This window comes from Sciurus carolinensis, chromosome 13 (genome assembly GCF_902686445.1).
Source record: "Sciurus carolinensis chromosome 13, mSciCar1.2, whole genome shotgun sequence".
In the NCBI taxonomy this organism is placed as follows: Eukaryota; Metazoa; Chordata; class Mammalia; order Rodentia; family Sciuridae; genus Sciurus; species Sciurus carolinensis.
Genome location: NC_062225.1, coordinates 48,162,763 through 48,183,210, shown reverse-complemented (window position 1 = coordinate 48,183,210; position 20,448 = coordinate 48,162,763). Strand labels below are relative to the sequence as shown.

At 34.7% G+C, this 20,448-nt stretch overlaps 1 protein-coding gene across 6 annotated transcripts in view; it reads right to left on the bottom strand.

Annotated features, from left to right (window-relative positions):
• Window positions 1-2,549: 2,549 nt before the first annotated feature.
• Clhc1 (clathrin heavy chain linker domain containing 1) overlaps window positions 2,550-20,448 on the bottom strand; it is a 40,449-nt gene continuing 22,550 nt past the window's right edge. For 5 of the 6 annotated variants that reach the window (XM_047522512.1, XM_047522516.1, XM_047522514.1 and 2 more), the window contains 4 exons: window positions 9,769-9,943; window positions 6,924-7,126; window positions 6,300-6,479; window positions 2,550-3,743 (listed from right to left, as the gene is read on the bottom strand). In XM_047522512.1, coding sequence (XP_047378468.1) covers window positions 3,547-3,743; window positions 6,300-6,479; window positions 6,924-7,126; window positions 9,769-9,943 — 755 coding nt within the window. In that variant the 3' untranslated portion in view covers window positions 2,550-3,546. Of the gene's footprint in view, window positions 3,744-6,299; window positions 6,480-6,923; window positions 7,127-8,946; window positions 9,080-9,768; window positions 9,944-20,448 lie in introns of all 6 variants that reach the window. The other variant, XM_047522515.1, reaches the window with a different exon arrangement.

Below are 20,448 nucleotides of genomic sequence, written 5' to 3'. Positions count from 1 at the left end.
CATACTTCAGATAGAGCACTAATCTCCAGAATCTATAAAGAACTCAAAAAACTCTACACCAAGAATGCAAGTAATCCAATGGACAACTGGGCTAAGGAAATGAATAGACACTTCACAGAAGAAGATCTACAAGCAATCAACAAACATATGGACAAATGTTCAACATCTAGTAATAAGAGAAATGCAAATCAAAACCACCCTAAGATTCCATCTCACCCAATTAGAATGGCGATTATCAAGAACACAAGCAACAACAGGTGTTGGCGAGGATGTGGGGAGAAAGGTACACTCATACATTGCTGGTGGGGCTGCAAATTAGTGCAGCCACTCTGGAAAGCAGTATGGAGACTCCTTAGAAAACTTGGAATGGAACCACCATTTGACCCAGCTATCCCACTCCTTGGCCTATACCCAAAGGATTTAAAATCAGCATATTACAGAGACACAGCCACATCAATGTTCATAGCTGCTCAGTTCACAATAGCCAGATTGTGGAACCATCCTAGGTGTCCTTCAATTGATGAATGGATAAAGAAACTGTGGTATATATATACAATGGAATATTACTCGGCCATAAAGAATGATAAAATTATGGCATTTGGAGGCAAATGGATGAAACTGGAGAATATCATGCTAAGTGAGATAAGCCAATCTCAAAAAACCAAAGGAAGAATGATCTCGCTAATAAGTGGATGAGGACACATAATGGGGGGTAGGAAGAGTTAGTGTTAGGGTTAGAGTTAGGTTTAGGGAGGGGGGCAAGAATGGAGGAAGGAAGGACTGTATAGAGGGAAAAGAGGGGTGGGAGGGGTGGGGGGGAAGGGAAAAAAATAACAGAATGAATTAAACATTACCCTATGTAAATTTATGATTACACAAATGGTATATGCCTTTACGCCATGTACAAATAGAGAAACGACATGTATCCCATTTGTGTACAATAATAAAAAAAATAAAGAAAAAAAAAAGAAACCTAAAAAAAGAAAAAAAAAAAACTTTAAAAATATGCTGCCTTTCCATTAAAGTTGTGCTTTCGATAGCAGAAACTGTATGTAATGCTGGTCAATGCTGATGCTGAATCTGAGTATTTCGAATTTAGGAAGAAGATCAAAAAGCACTGAGAAATAATTTGTATCTTTTCAGATTACTGAATTTTATTTTATTTATTTAATTTTTTGTGGTGCTGAGGATCGAACCCAGGCCTTGTGCTTGCAAGGCAAGCACTCTACCAACTGAGCTATATCCTCAGCCCTCAGATTACTGAATTTTAGAGTTTTGGAATGACAAGAGAAATTATCCAGTCAAAATAAATTCATCTTGCTCTCTCTGCTTTCTGATCACCATGTGAACTGCTCCTCTTTGCCATACTCTTCCGCCATGATGTCCTGCCTTACCTTGAGCCCCAAGGAATGGAGCCTGTCTATGGATTGAGACCTCTGAAACCATGAACCCCTAAATAAATTTTTCCTCCTCTAAAAATATTTTAAAAATAAATAAATTTGTCTTAAGCATGAGGAAAAGAACACAAAGCTCAGTAGGGGTAGAGCTAGTCTGTGAGGCAGGTTTTGTAGTGGGCCCACGTTATACTTCTTTCAGCATAAATTACTGGAAGGTTCTTACAGCTTCCAAGCCCTACATAGCTCACAACTCAATTAGTTCTCCTTCTCCATTTCATTTGTGTTCTCACTCTTCCTCCTGACTTTAAAATGCCTCCAGGCATAATTTATATTCACTTGACAATTTTTACTTTCCTTAGGAAAGCTGCCAAAGGTAATGATAACTGAGAAGGAATCATAATGAGCACAGGAAAAAACATTTCAAAATCAAGGTAAAATTAAGAGAAAAACAACAACAGCTGCTACTTAATAAGCTTTTTCCAGATTTATATGCCTACTTCATCCCCCTGGACTTCATGGTCACATTTTGTTCCTAAGTTCTGTCAGCGAACAGGAACTTACTATCAGTTGTGCAAGTCTCAAAGGAAAAAAGGTCTTAAACCATTGAGACCTAAAGAATTGATGTGGCTGAAACACTCTCTCACTTTCCCTTTTTTTCTGTCCTTCATCTGTTTTTTTTTTTTTTTTTTTTTTTTTTTTAGTTGTAGATGGACAGCATGCCTTTATTTTATTTGCTTATTTTTATATATGTGCTAAGGATCAAACCTGGTGCCCCACGTGTACTCGGCAAGTGCTCTGCCACTGAGCCACAGTCACAGTCCTTCATTTGTTCTTTTAAAAAATTACAGCTAATGAAAGACCAGAATAAGAATATATATTAATATATGAAAATATATTAATCTATAAATATATCTTAATAATATATTGGTTTTTAAACTATGCATACTACTTTAGTAAAAATATTAAATTTTAGAAAACTGGAAGTATAGTTATCCATAAACATTTGGCAATATATGGAAAAATTAAACTCAGCCAGTACACTTCTGGATTTATAATATATGCCAGGCAACCAAAATATGAGTTTAGGCAATAAGTTAAACTAATGTCAACTACTTCAAAGAATTATAATTACAGCATACAAAGGGACAGAAATGTGGGATTAATTAAGTATTTATTAAACAAAATATGTGCTTCTGGGGCCTACTACATAGAAATGATAGCCATCTTCTACTAAATTTCTCCATTATGTTATATACTTATACTATACATACAAATTATCACTAATTCTCATAACAAACCTAGATCAGGCATATTTTACAAATGAGTAAGACATAGTTTCAGAATTTTAATATAAGACTGACTCCAAGTTCACATTCTTTCCATTGTGAAATAAAAAAATTTAGGAGGAAAAAAATTTATGATTTTTTGTTCTTATTCTATGTAATATCAGCTAATTTTTACCATATCCCGTGGTCAAGGCTGACATTCAACTGTTATGTTCTGATGTGACAGGACAGAAAGCTACTCTGATTAGTTGAATGTCTGATCTGCTTGACTGGTGCCCCTATCATACCGATCATTAACGATTTTGACTTTCACACCTGTACAAGGCACAGAACTCTTGAGTTCTCAAATACTTCAAATATTTACATATTTGAAAGTCATAAAATAACACTTTTTATGACACATTTTCTATTTCTATAGGTGTCCCAGGTCTACTTAAGTGCAAACCTTGGCTGGTCTTCCCTCTAAGTAAGAAACATATCAAGATGCCCAACTTTAGTAGAAGCCTAACCTTTGCCATATTTATATATGCCAAATCATGGGACACATCTTAAAATCAGCAGTACAAAATTATTGTACTCTTTTTGTCAACGAGTCAACCTTGAAATATCATCCTGCTTTTTCTTGCATTGCACAGAAAAAGGACCTCAGACTTTTTTTCCTAAAAATATCAAGTATTCAAAAATTCAAAAATTTTAAAATTTTAAATTTTAAGATTTTAAGAAGTCAACTTGAAATCATAACAAAATAAGTGTGATTTACTTCCAGAGCTTCATACACTAGATTTATTTGTAAGTTAGTTATGCCAAAACTAGTTTGCCTGCAAAATGTTGTACAAGCTCCCTCAACTGGCTAAAATACAGAACTACCAAAAAACATGTTCCATTAAATTGATTGTATCATCTTCTTCAGAAATTTCAGAAACTCCAGCCTGAGATCGAAGAATAGACATGATGTCATTAGATAATTTGTCAAAGCCATTCTGAAAACATATATTTGCAAATTTTTGCCAATTTTCTATGGAGCAATATGAATCACTTATCACAAGACGTTCTACGGCATCTGAGAAGAAAAATACAATATTACAGTATGATAATTATTTGGCAATCCACACTTAGTGATTCTTCTTCTTCTTCTTCTTTTTTTTTTTTTTTTTTTTTAGTACAGGGGATTGAACCCAGGGGTGCTTAACCACTGAATCACATCCCAGTCCTTTCTATTTTTGAGACAGGGTCTCACTAAGCTGCTTAGGACCTCACTAAATTGCCCAAATTGACCTCAAACTTACAATCCTCCTACCTTAGCCTCCCATTGACCTCAAACTTACAATCCTCCTACCTTAGCCTCCCGAGTCACTGGGATTATAGGCATGTGCCACTATGATGGGCTCAGTGATTCTTCAAAAATAAAAAAAAGGTACATAATTTGAACTCAGTTACTGTTGAACTCTACCTGATTTCCATTAAGTTGAATGATATAATGTAGCATGCTTAGACTAGGTCAGGGTAAGTTTTCAACTGTTAGTTCCTTCTCCCCCTTTATCATTACCCTTTCATATCTCAATTCAACCCTCTACCATTTTTCACATTCCACACTACTCCACTCATCTTCTTTTTGGTAAGGTAGCAGACACGGAAGGCTGGAAGGCAGGGAGCTCAGAAAGTGAAGAGTGCTGGCTCTTCCTTATTCACTACTAGAAATTGTCAAAAAACTAAGGATATTTGCTTGAGTTCTCATGATTCTTCAAGCACTTCAGTAAATGCCTAAGGAGTGCTGTCCCAAGGGTTTCAGAAACTCTTAAGCAAATCCTCCATCCTTTCCCTAAACAGAAGCCTCTTAATGATGTAACTTCTATAACAAATGTTTTTCTAAAGGAAATGAAATAATTTACTTATTGTGTGTGTGTGTGTGTGGTGCTGGGGATTGAACCCAGGGCCTCATGCTTGTGAGGCAAGCACTGTACCAACTGAGCTATATCCCCAGACCAATAATTTTATTTTTAAAAGAAATCTAATGACATTATTTACTTTTGAAAGTCAATGACAGTGACTCACTATGTGATCTATCAATTTATGTAATTAAGTTTTTTATTAGTGCATTATAATTATACATAATAGTGGAATTCTACTAAACAAATTTCTTACCAATTACCCGCATCACTTAGTGATACTTCATAAAAGAGAATTTCTCTTTGGAATACTCATTGCTATTATTTTATTTCTACCACAATTGTTTTTTACTATCAAATATTTTAATTTTAAATTTTATTTAAAAACAATTTTTTTGTAGTTGTGGATGGACAGCATGACTTCCCTTTATTTCTTTATTTTTATGTGGTGCTAAGGATCAAACCCAGTGCCTCACACATGCTAGGCAAGTCTCTGCCACTGAGCTACAGTTCCAGTCCTCAAATATTTTAGATGATATCTGTAATGAAAATTTTAAAATATTAAATTATTTTTACAAATATGTTTTCAGGCAATTTCTTTCCTTGATGATAGACAATAATTTAAAACCAGATTGTCACCAGACACATGTAGTGGCGTACATCTGTAATTCCAGCAATTTGGGAAGCTAAGGCAGGAGGATTGCAAGTTTGAGGCCAGCCTCAGCAACACAGTGAGGCCATGAGCAACTAAGTGAGATCTTATCAAAATAAAAAATAAAAAGGGCTGGGGATGTGGCTCAGTGGTAAAGCACCTCTGTACTTTACTTATCCTAGTACCAAAAAATAAAAATAAAAAATAAAATCAAGCTGTTTACTCAAACTCCTACGTTAAATTAATGAAAGAGAAAAAAATGAATTTTTAAAATTCTCCATCCCATTGCAGTTAGGTTTAGAATGATTATCATATTAAATATGCACACATTTGGTTTAGGAATTAAAATTCATGTTTATAGCTAAATAACATTTAAAATACACATAAAATATTGCTAAAAGTACACATATGTTAATATATGTAAAATTTTTATAAAAGTATTAGCTATATAATTAATTGTTAGTACATTTCCCTTGGGTTTTAAAAAGATTCTCTCTTCATTCTAATTCTCTGAAGAAATATACAGTATTGGGACTGGGGTGTGGCTCAGTGGTAGATTGCTTGCCTAGCACATGTGAGGCACTGGGTTCAATCCTCAGCACCACATAAAAAAATAAATAAATAAAGCAAAGGTATTGTGTCCATTTACAACTAATATATATATGTATATATATATATATATATATATATACACACACACACATATATATAGTATGCCAATAGACTATTATTGACATGGTAATTTTTATATTTATAAACTCCTAAAGTTAACTCTCTTTTTGCAGGGAATACTAGGGATTGAACTCGGGGGTACATTACTGCTGAGTTATACCCCTAACCCTTTTTATCTTTGTATCTTGAGATAGGGTCCTACTAAATTGCCCAAACTGGCCTCCAACTTGAAATTCTCCTGCCTCAACTTTCCAACTAGCTGGGATTAGAGGCATGTGCCATTGTGCCCAGCCTCAAGTTAAGAAGGAACCCTAAGGAAAATCTGAGTTAATTTGTACATAATTATCTTGAACCTTTCCCTGAATAATCCACTAATATTTCTTTCATAACATTTTCTTCTACTTACCTTTCCCACCTTTGTTTACTTCCTGAAGTAGTTTAATGCCAACTTTTTCCATATTCACAGAGAACAGATGAAGTATGGCAAGTCCAAAAGATAAAAATGGTAGTTTCCCATTCTTTTCTTCAGTGAGACATTGAATTAGTTCAGTTTGAGGACATAATGTTATTAGCTTTATCAGGTCATCTGAAAGTAAAAATGAAAAACTGTATCTCAGCATCCTGATATAACCTAGGTGTTTCAAAATTCTGAAATGAACATTATTTCCTTAATCTTTTCAATTTTAATACTTATAGTTTAGAATATTATACATGACAGATAAGTTCAGTAATTTTAAAAAGCCCTTATGTTGCATATCCATTAAATTTATCTTTAAGACTACATATTTCCAATATTATCTAATTTACTAAAAGTTTTGAGAAAAAGCATAATGAATTTTAATATCTACCATGAAAGTCAATAAACTCCATCTTAACTATTTTCATGAAAAATTACAAAAGAAATATCCTACTTATCAGTATGTATAAAATAGATTTTATAATGTAAGTTTAAAATATCACCTGCTATTATCAGTGATCTTACAATTAAAGTCTAGAATTTGAATGCACACAAATAAGCTCTTTTATTTACCAGAAGTAAAGTCCTTGAATTGATGTATGTATTCCACAGCCCCATGGATCTGACCCTGTTTACATAGGCAAAAAAGAGCTTTCTTATGGAGGCCACAGTCACTGTAGATATTCTGAGCTAAAGCCAGGCACTTAGACTTGTTAAAAGTATCTTGTTCCCCATAATCACAAATCACATCCCCAGCCTTCTCTGAAAATGTCAGCCTAGAGCAAGCAGATCAATAAGGCACACATTAGAGAATTCTTGATGAGTATCTGAGACTGAAATACTTGAAAACAGCATAGTAGAAATGGATTCTCTATACCTTATAATGATTCCAAATCAGTAGACAATTGATGTAAAATAAATTAAATATATCTGAGATTTAACAACAACAACAAAATGAACAAGTATTATTTGGGGGGAAGATATTTTGGTAAAACTGATATCAAATTTTTAAAACATCTACAAACCCCAGTGACTCAGGAGTCTGAGACTAGAGGATCACAAGTTCGATGCCAGCCTCTGCAACTTAGTGAGACCCTGTCTCAAAAGGAAAATAAATTTAAAGGACAGATACAAAATCTATAAACAAGGTTAAAACTCTCCTGAAAAGACTGACAGGATTTAAAATTACAAGGTAAACAAAAATTCTCTTATAATTGGGGGTCACAATATTCTCAACAGCTACATAGAGTTCAGATTCTAAATTCTATAGAATAAAAATAACTTAGTAATTGTTGGCTAAAGATAAAGATTTTACCTCAAAATTAGTAATAGATCTTGCAAGCATCTGTACTAAAAAGAAAACAGAAAGTATGCAGGATTGTTACTTTCAAAATTTGTTATAGATTTATAAGAAGCAATGGGAGAAAAAACATAACTGCCTATTAGGAGAGTCTGAAACTGAAGAATCAGTTCTGTTGAGACAGCTTGATAAAATAGATTTTTTTTTTTTTTTTTTATACTAGGGATTGAACCCAGGGGCACCTAACACTGAGCCACATCTCCAGTCCTTTTCAGTTTTTATTTTGTGACAGGGTCTCACTAAGTTGGTCTCACTTAGGGCCTTGCTAAGTTGCTGAGGCTGACTTTGAGCTTGCAATCCTTCTGCCTCAGCCTCCAGAGCAGCTGTGATTACGAGCCTGCACCATCACGTTTGGTTGTCATCATATTTTAATTCGCCATCTTCACATGCAATTTAAGTAAATCATCTGTACTATCACAAAACTCTACCTAGAAATCATCAGCATGAGCAATAAGAACATTTGGGTATAATTAAAGATATCACTTTTCATTTCTGTTTGATAAAGGTTTGGCAACCAAGGTCATCCTACCAGGCAAGTCATCAAAACCAACAGATGTATAAGAATAAGAAAAATTTAAATTAGATGACAAAACAGAACGATAATGAGTACTGATTAGTATGGATGACTCTGAAAATAATTGTAAGTGGAAGAAGCCAATCCAAGGAGAAAAAAGAATACATAAATGTATAATTCAATTAATATAAAATTCTAGAAAATATAAACTAATCTACAGTGATAGAAAGTCAATCTGGTTACCTGGGGGTAGAGAGGGAGGCAGAGTAAGGAGATGGAAGGAAGGAAGGAGCAAAACAGAGGCAATTCCCAATTGGGAATTAGGGATATGTTTATTATCTTGATTATGGGGAAGATTTCATGAGTATATACTTATGTCAAAATTTGTCAAATTCTATACTTTAAATGAGTTTTTTGTCAGTTATATCCCATTAAAGCTATTTTTTTTATAAAAACTCATTAAATTATATCCTCTTAATATGTGTACCAGTAAATTTTACCTCAATAAAGTTATAAAAAACAAATTAGAGACCTAATACCCTACATAGTAACAGGAGCTGCAATATGTTCCACTAACTCTCCTCTTATGAGTTTCCCTAAGAATTATGACCACAAAATCCTGCATAAGTTGTGCCTGAATAAAGTATACTTTAATGTAAGAAGCAAATAGAACTACTCTGTGCAAATGATTGACAGGGACAGATGCCACTTGAATATCTCACCCAAATTTTCCCTTCAAGCCAGGATATTCTTCCCTCACTGCTCTGCTTGTTGGCTGCCAGTCCTTCACAGGTACCTCTCTGCCTCCTGGGAATATATGTGCTCCCTCGCCTCCAGGTAGCCCACAGTTCTTGACTGATAGAGAAATATAGAACAACAGCTCTATAGTGTGGTTTATGCTCCTGAGCAACAAATTAGGCCAAGCAGACTTTGCCTGAGGTCATATCCTTGCTTGACTCTTTCCCCTTCCCTGTTCTATTTCACTCATTCCCTAGTACATTTCCTGAGAAGCCCTCCCTCTATTAATCATGTGCTCCCAAATTCTTGTCTCCAGGCTTTGGTTCCAGGGAACCTAACCTGCTAATCTGTGCTAAGATTCAGTTTCAAGAAGTCACCTCTTGCCTGTCAACCTTGCCTGGTTTATGTGTTCTTATACTACCTTGGTCCTTGTTCTTGAACATTATACATTGTTCCTTGTACATTGTCTCCTGGTTTTTATTCTTTACAAGTTCCCACAGCCTATCCAGAACCAGATATCAGTGTGATACCGACCAATCCTTCTCTATCTGTACTGCTCAACTTCCATTACTATTAGGTTCTCATAAATCATCTCATGAAGTGCCATGAATCAATTCTTTATTTAGGCTTATTGTGACTAGACCTCATTACTCTATAAATGCTTAGTGAATACTTTCTGATTAACTGCAACAGGGACTTGATGTAAATGCTCAGATAATGTATTGATAAGAAAACTATTATAATTTTTAGACCAAACAACATTGTTAACAAAATGTCACAATTAAAAGAAGTTAAATTTTGCTTACTTTTCCTGGGTGACCCAGTTGATAACTAAATCCAACCGTTTTTCAGATAATCCACATTTGATTCCTTCTAGGGTTAGATCTGCATCAACAGGATGTTTAAAGGCATGGCTTGTGCTAAATATAGCCTCAAAAAATAAGAGTAATGGAAGAGTTTTTCCTCTAATTTTTCCAACAGCTACAAAAATAAAAAATTTTTGAGTCAAATGTTTTCAGAAATAGTTTGCTTATTCTTATGTCATATTACTATTTCCATCTCTCTATTTTCTAAAAGCTTAGTAATACAAATAGATTAAACTTTATATTTTGGATAAAGACTAAATATCATTTTTTATACCACGTGAAGATGAGGCAGAGATTAGTGATCCATCTACAAGCCAAGATATGCAGAAAAATTGCTAACACTGACTAGAAGGTAGGCGATCCCCCTTAGAATCTCCAGAAGAAACCAACCCTGCTGACACCCTGATTTCAGATTCTGGCCTCCAGAACTGTGAGAAAATAAATTTATAAAATTTATTTTATTTCAAGTCACAGGAGTCTCACATTAATGGTGCAAATCATTAATGCTGTGACCAAAGAAAAACTGTTTTGAATAGAGAAAACAAAAGATGTAGTTACGAATACATTGAGGATAAAATTCCTCATGTAAACTATATTGCTCTATGACTAAATGAAACAAATACAAAACTAGATATTCAGAACTACATATTTAGCTAGAATATATACCCTAACTTTGAAAATAATGAGAATAACAAATTAGAATCTTTAAAAAATGTGTATTAATTGCACAAAATGATGGGTTTCTTTGTGGCATTTTCATACATGCATATATTTTGATCAAATTCATCCTGTTACCCTCTCTTACCACTTACTCCCTGCCCCTGGTCCCTCTCCCCTTCCCTAATAGTACCCTTTCTACTTTCATGCTGCCTCCCTCACCTACTCCAGATTCCACACAAGAGAAACATGTGATACTTGTCTTTCTGGGTCTGGTTTATTTCACTTAACACAATGAGATCCAGTTCTATCCACTTTTCTGCAAATGAAAAGATTTTGTTCTTCTTCAGGGCCGAATAATACTCCACTGTGTGTATGGGTGTATGTGTATGTATAAACTGATAAAAATGTGATATATAGATGCACACACATATTTATATAGAGAATATATGTGTGTATATATATTTATATACACACACACACACACACACACACACATATATATATGTTTATGGGCACTTGTTTATGGGCATCTAGATTGATTCCACAACTTGCTTATTGTACATAGTGCTGCAATAAACATGCACATGCAGGTATCTCTATTGTATAGGTAGTTACATTTGTGTGTTTTTGAGAATATTCTGATTTCCAAAATGGCTATATTAGTTTACAGTTTAACCAACAGTGTATTCCTTTCCCCCTGCAGCCTTGAGAGCATCTGACTAGAACAAGATGGAATTTCAATGCAGTTTTGATGTGCATTTCCCTGATAGCTAAAGATGTTGAGCATTTCTTCATATAATTATCGGTCAATTGTACTTCTTTTGAGAAATGTCTGTTTAGCTCATTGCCTATTTATTAATTGGATTTCTTGTTCTTTTTGGGTTAATTTTTGAGTCCTTTTGATATTCTGGATATTAATTCTTTGTCAGATGAAGAGCTGACAAAGTTTTCTTTCATTCTGTAGCCTCTTTGCTCTATTGACCATTTCCTTTGCTGTGTAGAAGCTTTTAAATTTGATACAGTCCCATTTGTCCATTCTTGCTATTACTTCCTGAGCTACTGGAGTCTTGTTCAGGACACTGTTGTCCATACCAATATCTTTTTTTTTTTTTTTTTTGCGGTACTGAGGATTTGAACCCAGGGCCTTGTGCTTGCAAGGCAAGCACTCAACCAACTGAGCTATCCCCAGCCTCATACCAATATCTTGAAGTGTTTCCCCTGTTTTCCTCTAATAATTTCAAATTTTCAGGTCTTACATTAAGGCCTTTGATTCATTTTGAGTTGAGTTTTGTGAGAGGGATCTAGTGTCAATCTTCTACGTGCAAATACCAAGTTTTCCCATTTATTGAAGAGACTCTCTTTTCTCCAGCATATGTTTTTGACTCCTCTGTCAATAGTCAGATGACTATAGATATGTTGGTTTATTCTTGGATCCTCTATTCTCTTCCATGATTCTATGTACCTATTTTTATGCCAATACCATACTGTTTTTATTTCAATGGCTCTAAGGCATATTTTGAAATCAGGTATTGTGATTCCTCCAACTTTGTTCTTTTAACGTGGGATTGCTTTGATTATTCAGGTGTTTTGTGCTTCCATATGAACTGGAAGATTATTTTTTCTAGTCTGTGAATAATGCCATTGGTATTTTGATGGGGAATGCACTGAAACTGTAGATAGCTTTCAGTAGTATGGTCATTTGAACAATATTAATTCTCCCAACCCATGAACACGGGGCATCTTTCCATCTTCTAATATTTCCTTCAATTTTTTTCTTTGTTTTATAATTTTCATTATAGAGGTCTTTCAACTCCTCAGATAGGTTTATTCCCTTTTTTTTTTTTTTTTTTTTTTGAGGTTATTGTGAATGGGACTGTTTTCCTGATTTCATTATTGGTTTACAGGAAAGTTACCAATTCTTGTATGGTGATTTTGTATCCTGCTACTTTGCTCAATTTATCAGTCCTAAGAGACTTATGATACTCTCTCCAGGATTTTCTAGGTGTAGAATCATATCATCTACAGTTAATTTGACTTTCACCTTTTCCATTTAAATCCTTTTAATTTCTTTCTCTTGCCTGATTATTCTGCTAAAGTTTCCAGTGCTAAATTGAATAAGAGTGTTAAGGGTGTACATCCTTGTCTCATTTTTGATTTTAAAGAAAATTGTTTTTCCCCATTCAGTATGATGTTGGCTGTGGATTTGTCATAGATAGCCTCTATTTTGCTGAGACATGATCCTTGTATATCTAATTCATTAAAAGTTTTTATCCTAAGGGATAAAATTTAATCAAATTTTGAATTTAATCAAAGGGTTTTTTTTTACATCTATTGAGGTGATCATGTAATTTTTATCTTTGATTCTGTTTATGTAGTGAATTACATTTGTTAATTTGCAAATGTTGAACCAGTCTTGCATCCTGGAATAAGACCAACTTGATCTCAGTGTATATTTTTAATGTGACATTGAATTCAATTTGCAAATATTTTATTGAGTATTCTGTATCTATGTTCACCAAGAATATTGGTCTATAGTTTTCCTTTTTTGATATGTCTTTATCAGGCTTTGGTAGTAGCCCTACCAAAAGCCCTACTATCATTCAGGCTTTGTAAAAAAGAGTTTGGGAGAGTACCTGTGTATGCTTTTTGTCTGTTTATGGAGTAATTTGAGAAACATTGGTATTAGTTCTTCAAAAGTCTGGTACAATTCAGCAGTGAATCTACCTGGTCCTGGGCGTTACTTTGCTGGAAGACTTTATTACTGCTTTAGTCTGAATGCTTGTTATTGATCTATTTACATTTTTATATATCATCTTGTTCAATTTTGGCAGGTCCTATATGTCCAAAAATTTATTGGCATGTAGTATTTTAAAATCTTTCCTAATAATCCTCTAGATTTCACTGGTATCTACTGTAAGGTCCCCCTTTTCATCTCTAGTTTTATTTATTTGGATATTCTCTGTTGGTTATTTTGGTTAAGGATTAGTCAATTTTATGTTTTCAAAGAACCAACTCTTTGTTTCATTGTATTTTATTGTATTTTTTGTCTCTATTTCATTTCTTTCTGTCTGACATGTATTATTTCTTTTCTTCTACTAATTTTGGGGTTTAATTTGTTCTTGTTTTTCTTTTCTTTTTTTTTTGAGGGGGGAGCCTACTGGGGATTGAACCCAGAGGCACTTAACTAATAAGCTATATTCCTAGTTCTTTTATTTTAAGAAAGGGTCTCACAAAGTTTCTTAGAGCCTCACTAAATTGCTGAGGCCGGCCTTGAACTTTCAATCCTCTGCTTCAACCTCCTGAGCCACTGGGATTACAGGTGTGCACCACCAGGCCTCACTTATTTTTTCTAAGGCCTTGAGTTGCAGCATTAGGTTATTTGAGATTGTTTTTCTAATGCAGGCATTTATGGCTATGAACTTCCCCCATAAAACTTCTGTTGCTGTGTCCTGTAGGTTCTGGTAGTGTTTTCATTTGATTTAGGAATTTCTAAAAACCCATTCCCAATTTCTTTAATAACCCACTGCTCAAAAGTATATTGTTCAATCTCTCTGTACATTTTCTGCAGTTCCTTTTGCTATTGATTTCTAGTTTCAATATTATAGTCTGGTAAGATGCAAGAAATTATTTGAATCGTTTTCATATTTGTTAAGATTTGCTGTATGGCCTAAAATATCTCTTTTTGAAGAAAGTTTCATGTGCTGATGAAAATAATGCACATTCTGCAGCTATTGAATGAATTATTTTGTGGCTGTCAAGTTCATTTGATCAATAATGTAAATTAATTCTGATGCTTCTTTTTTTGGGGTGGGGGATCTGGAAGATCTATCTATTGGTAAAAGTAGGGTATTTAAGTTACCCACTTATTACCCATTAGTGTACTAGAGCCTGACTCTATGGCTATAGTTTTGTAAAACTGAGAGTTCTGATGTTCAGTGCATATATATTTACAATAGCTACTTCTTCTTAATGAATTGTTCTTATTTGTTTGTTGCTTTCAGGTTCCATTTGATTAGAATATCATTATTCATTTTACTTTCAGTCTATGTATGTCTCTTCTGGTGAGGCATTTCTTACAGATCGCAAAAAAAATTGAGCCTTGTTTTTTAATTCAATCAGCTAGTCTATGTCTTTTAATTGGAGAATTCAGACCAATTAGCTTCGGAGTAATTATTAAAAAGTATGGGGGCTGGGGAGATAGCTCAGTTGGTAGAGTGCTTGTCTTGCAAGCACAAGGCCCTGGGTTCGATCCCCAGCACCGCAAAGTATGTACCAGTTCCTGTCATTTTGTTATCTTCTGGTTCATTTAAACGACCTATGTTCATTTCTTTCTCCCTTATTCAGTGAGGCTTGATGGCTTTCATATTCCTTAATTCTCATTTGCTTTTCAACTCTTCTAGTAAGAGTTATTCTTGGGCTGGGGAGATAGCTCAGTCGGTAGAGTGCTTGCCTTGCAAGCCCAAAGCCCTGGGTTTGATCCCCAGCACCGCAAAAAAAAAAAAAAAAAAAAGGGTTATTCTTTACCATGCTCTCATGATTGTATCTTGCTTCCTCTTTAAATATCTTTTGCACTGCTGGTTTAGTGGTTATGAATTCCTTCAGTTTATGCTTATTTTGGAAGGTGGTTGTTTTACTTTTGATTCTGAAGAATAACTTTGCCGGATATAGTAGTCTAGGTTGACAAGTATTTTCTTTCAGGCCTTGAAAGAAATCATTCAATGCCTTCTAGGCCTTTAGAATTTGTGCTGAGAAATCTGCTATTGTTCTGAGGGGTTTGCCTTTAGTGATGTGGAGTCTCTTGAGGTTTTCAATATTCTTTATTTGTTCTGTACTTTTGGCCATTTAACTATAATATGACATGGACAGGTTCTTTTCTGGTCATGTCTATTTGGGGTTCTAAATACCTGAATGTCTATTATATCTTTCCCAAGACTGGGGAAATTTTCTGCTATATTTCACTGAATAGAGTTTCAATGCCTTAAGCCTGTACTTTGGCCCCTTCATCTGAACTGATTATTCATAGGCTTGGTCTCTTACTTGTGTGCCATAGGTCATGTTCTGTTCATAATTTCTTACTTTTTTCTTTATTACTCTCAATGTGATAATTCAAGCCCTGATATTCTTTCTTCTATTTGATCTAATCTATTGGTGATACTTTCACTTGAGTTTTTTATTTGACTTATTGAGCTTTTCATTTCCAAAATTTGTTTGGTTCTTTTTAAGAATATCTATCTCTTTATTGAATTGCTCTTTCATATCCTTTATTATCTTCCTTAATTCATTCAACTGTTTTTTTTTTTTTTTTTTTGCATCCTCTCTGAAGTCAGTGATCATTTCAAAAACAAATCTTTTGAATACTCTGTTCACCATTTTATCCACTTCAGTATCTTTGGATTCAGTTGCTGAAGAGTTATAAACCTTTAGAGGAGTCATGTTGCCCTGTTTTTTCATATTCCTTGTAGTTTTGTTGGGATTTGCACCTCTGTTGAGATGGATTATCTTCCACTTCTACATGAGGGTATTTTTCGTGAGCAGTCTTCTCTTACAGGCTCTATTCTCAGTACCACTCAGAAAGGAAAAAACAAACCCTGATAACAACACAGAGACAAACCCGATATAGAAATACTGTAAAAGTCAATTAAACCAACCACTACACCACTCATAACAATAGAAAAGGGCCAAAATATCATAGAATAAACTAGAAAATTAAAAATTAGTAAAGGTCAAAGTAATAATAACAAAACAATGAAAAGGGGCTATGGAAAAGGAAAAAAGGAAGAAGCAAGATGAAAAAGGAAAAGAAAACGAGAAAGCAGGGGGAAGTGAGAGATTTAAGAAAGCAAAAGGAATGAAATAAATAATATTACATAAAAGTAAGAAAAAGGAAAATGAGTCCAAAAAACTTCTTCAAGCTAAGAGTCTTAGATTAAAAAAGACTTCTTTTGAAATTTATCAGGTATGAGAATAAGGTAGTCACAGCCAAGGTTTGTTGCAATTCCTTTCTACTCCCACAAAACAGGTTGGTACAGTACATAGGTTGAATCCTGCCCCAAGTTTCCCACTAGGTTGGGCCAATTAACATTATCTGCAATAGGACTGTATTCTCTCCAGAGCTTTTTAAAAAAAATGTGCATGTGCACAGCTGTTAGCTCCAAACAGTTTTGTGGCATGGGGGTCAGGCAAGTGCCCACTTGCTTCAAAGCCCCCCAGTCTATCCACGAAGTGACATGGCAAATGTCCAAGCCAATGTGTATCCCCAAATGCACTGGATAGTAGGGGAACAAACAGACCACTGAGTTCTATGCTAAAGGGGAGCAGCCACAGGAACTAAGCAATCTGTTGGCCTTGGTTTAAGCACTCAGACCCAGCCCTCTCAGCCAAACCACAATGGGTCTCACTCTTCACCACAGAGGACAGTGCCAACAATCACTGTGCCCTTCGTAGCCCATGCTCCCTTCCACAGCCCGAGCTCAGCTCGCTACTGCTTGAACTCAGCAGGTCTGTGACTGGCCCTCCCTCTTCTCCATGAATGTCTAGGGGCCATCTTCCACAGTCACTGTATCAGGGATCCAGAAGTGTGATTGTTTTCTGATTCACAGAGCAGCTCAGTCCCAAACAGGCCCCTTCTCATGATGGCTCCTGGAGATACAGCCAGTACTGCAATGGATTTCTTCTCCAAAGTTAGCAGGAGGAATCACTTTTGGCTTGAATTCCTGTGGTTTGTTTGTTTTGTACTGGGGATTAAACCTAAGAGCACTTAACCACTGAGCTACATCACCAGTCCCTCAACCTCACTTTTTTAAAATTAAAATTTTTGAGATAGGATCTTGCTAAGTTGCTGGGGTTGGCTTTGAACTCAAGATCCTCCTGCCTCAGCTGCTGGGATTACAGGCATGCACCATGGTGCCTGGCTTCCTGCACTGGATTTAAAGTTTGCAAGAATCATGGGTTTCTTCTATGGATACGAAGGAGTGTTCATTGTCTACACTGGGGCTGCCTGCACTCTCCAGGCTTACCTTATGTTTACAGTGTTAGTCCTCCTCCCCCAACCAGAACTGGAGTTGTAGACTGCTTTGTACTTTTCTCAGTTGCCTTTCTGCTTCTGGGTGCTTTTTAGATCTCTGTCATCTCTTATTTATTCCTGGAACTCTCCTCTTTCTTTCCTTGGAATATAGTTTCTCCTGTGGTCCTTACTTTTCACTTGCAGAGTCATCACAAATTGGGATCTTGAAATTTATATGTAGACTCAGCCAATAACCAAAAAAGAGTATCTCAATTTCAAATCAGCATAACTTCAAAAAAATTACCATGACTAAAATTCATTTTTTATTTAAATGCTTCGACTTCCAAGACAGAAAGACAATGTGAGTTCCTAATTAATTCATCAGGTTATGTTCCTTTTGTAAATGGGAAAAAAAAAACTATTTCCCAGATTTTTATTTAACTCCATCTTCAAAATTTTAAGAATACAGCTGGATGTGAGTGTCTTGGAATTTAGAAAACAAAGAGACAAGTATCTAATGTTTGCCTAGAAAGTTTTCAGGTGAGAAAACAGAGAAAGTTAAGGTAGGACAGATTCAACTTCCATAAAACTGCATGTTTCTCAAGGATGAAGGAAACTCCATGGAGTTTCTAGTAGGCTGGAATTGTCCTCCCAAAGCAAAATATTAAATGTTATTTATGGATTATACTACATGTCCATGTAGTGAACATTAAAAAAAAAAAAAAAGTCACATATAGGACAGTAACCCCAGTTAAGAGAGTCTTTCTGGGATTATACATCATCAGAAGCAGTAGCTGAGGAGAGGATCCTAAGAAGTCAGCTGAAGCAATACTTACTGAATAAATAAAAGGTTCAGTGGGAAGACTTTCAAAGGCAAAGACTAAAGTCTTTTTTAGCCAAAATGGGGAATCTACCATACCCAAGAAACACCAAGACCAGATTACCACTGCACCACTTGAGTAAGACCTTTCCTGTCCCTTACATAGGTGGATCCTAAGTCTGTCTAGTGAGACAATCCTAATATATATGAGGTGATATCTCATTATGGTCCTTATTTGCATTTCTTTGATGATTAGTCAGATTGAGCACCTTTTCATACCTGTCAGCCATTTGTATATCTTAAGAAAAATGTCTATTCAGAGCTTTTGCCTGTTTGTAAATCAGGTGTTTCTCTTGTTATGAAGCTGCATGAAGTCCTTATATATCCTGGCTAGTTAATCCCTTATCAGATATATGGTCTATGAATATTTTTCCCTTTGTTTTGCTGATTGTTTCCTTTCTTATACAGAAACTTTCTAGTTGGATCTAATCCTATTTGTATATTTTTGCTTTGTTACCTGTGCTATCATGTGATATCCAAAAAATCACTGCCAAGGTCAAAGTCAAGGAGCTTTCCTTCTGTTTTCTTCAGGATTTTTATATTTTAGGGTCTTATAAGTATTTAATTCACTTTGAGTTAGTTTTATGTATGGTTTAAGAGTCTAGTTTCATTCTTTTGCATGTGGATATCCAGTTTTCTCAGCACCATTTGTTGGCGATCGTCCTTTCCCTCACTGTGTCTTCTTAGTGGTCTTACTAAAAATTAGTTGACCACATACACTTGGGATTATTTCTGAGCTTTATTCTGTGCATTGGTCCATGTGTGTGTATGTGTTTTCATGCCAGCATCATACTTTTTAATTGCTATAGCTTTGTAATGTAACTTGAAATCAGGAAGTGTGATCTCTCCAACTTTTTCTTCTTTTTCAAGATTGATTTTGCTATTTAAGGTCTTTGTACTTCTATATAAATTTTAGAATTGGTTTTTCAATTTCTGTGGAAATGCCATTGGAATTTTGATACTGTATTGAATTGTATGTTGCTTTGAGTAGTATGGACATTTTAACAATATAAATTCTTTCAGCCCACGAGCACAGGAGATCTTTCCATTTATTAGTATCTTCCTTCATTTTTTAAAAAATCATTCATTGATGGATAAAGAACTTGTGACACACACAAACACATTCTAACACAAGAAATAGAATATTTATCCATCCTTAAAAAAAGGACACCTTGCCATTTGCAACAGCATAGATGAATCTGGAGGACATTATGCTAAGTGAAATAAGCCAGACTCACAAAGAAAAATATTGCATGATCTCAGCTATATGTGGAATCCTAGAAAATGTTGAATACATAGAAATAGAGAGTGGAATGGTGCTTAGCAAAGATGGGAGGTGAAGGATTAGATCAAAGGGGATAAATTTGCTGTTATATAGAATGAATAAGTTTAGTAATATAATATATAGCAGGGAGACTATAGTTGATAATAATAATGTATTGTATACTGAAAGTTTGCTGAAAGAGTATATTTTAGGTGCTCTTACCACACACACAAAATAGGTAACTATGAAGGATGATGGGTAGGGTAATTTGATTGCCATAATCACTCGCTATATATAGATAGATATTATATATATATATAGATATATAAAAACATATTTTATATCTTAGATGTAACCAGTAAAACAAATAAGTAAATATGTATACATGTATTAAAAACACAAAAAACATGAGATATCACATCACACTTGTTAGAATAGTTATATGAAAAAGACGAAAAGATAAAAAGAGTTGGCAAGGATTTGGAAAAGGGAAACTCTTACACTGTTGGTGGAAATGCCAATTGATAAAGTCTTATGGAAAAACAGTATAGATGTTCCTCAATTGTACTTCTATATAGTGATAACAATTTAGAAAATTGAGATAAAAGTTTCAATAGCATAAAAATTGTTAACCACTTAGTGATCTGAAAAAAATGTTACAGATCTGAACACTGAAAACTAAAGAATATTACTGAGAGAAATTTTCAAAGACTCAAACAAATAGAGTTATACTATGTTCATGAGTTCACTGGGTCAGAAGATTCAATATTGTTTAGTGCCTGTTCACCCCAAATTGATCTATAGATTCAATGC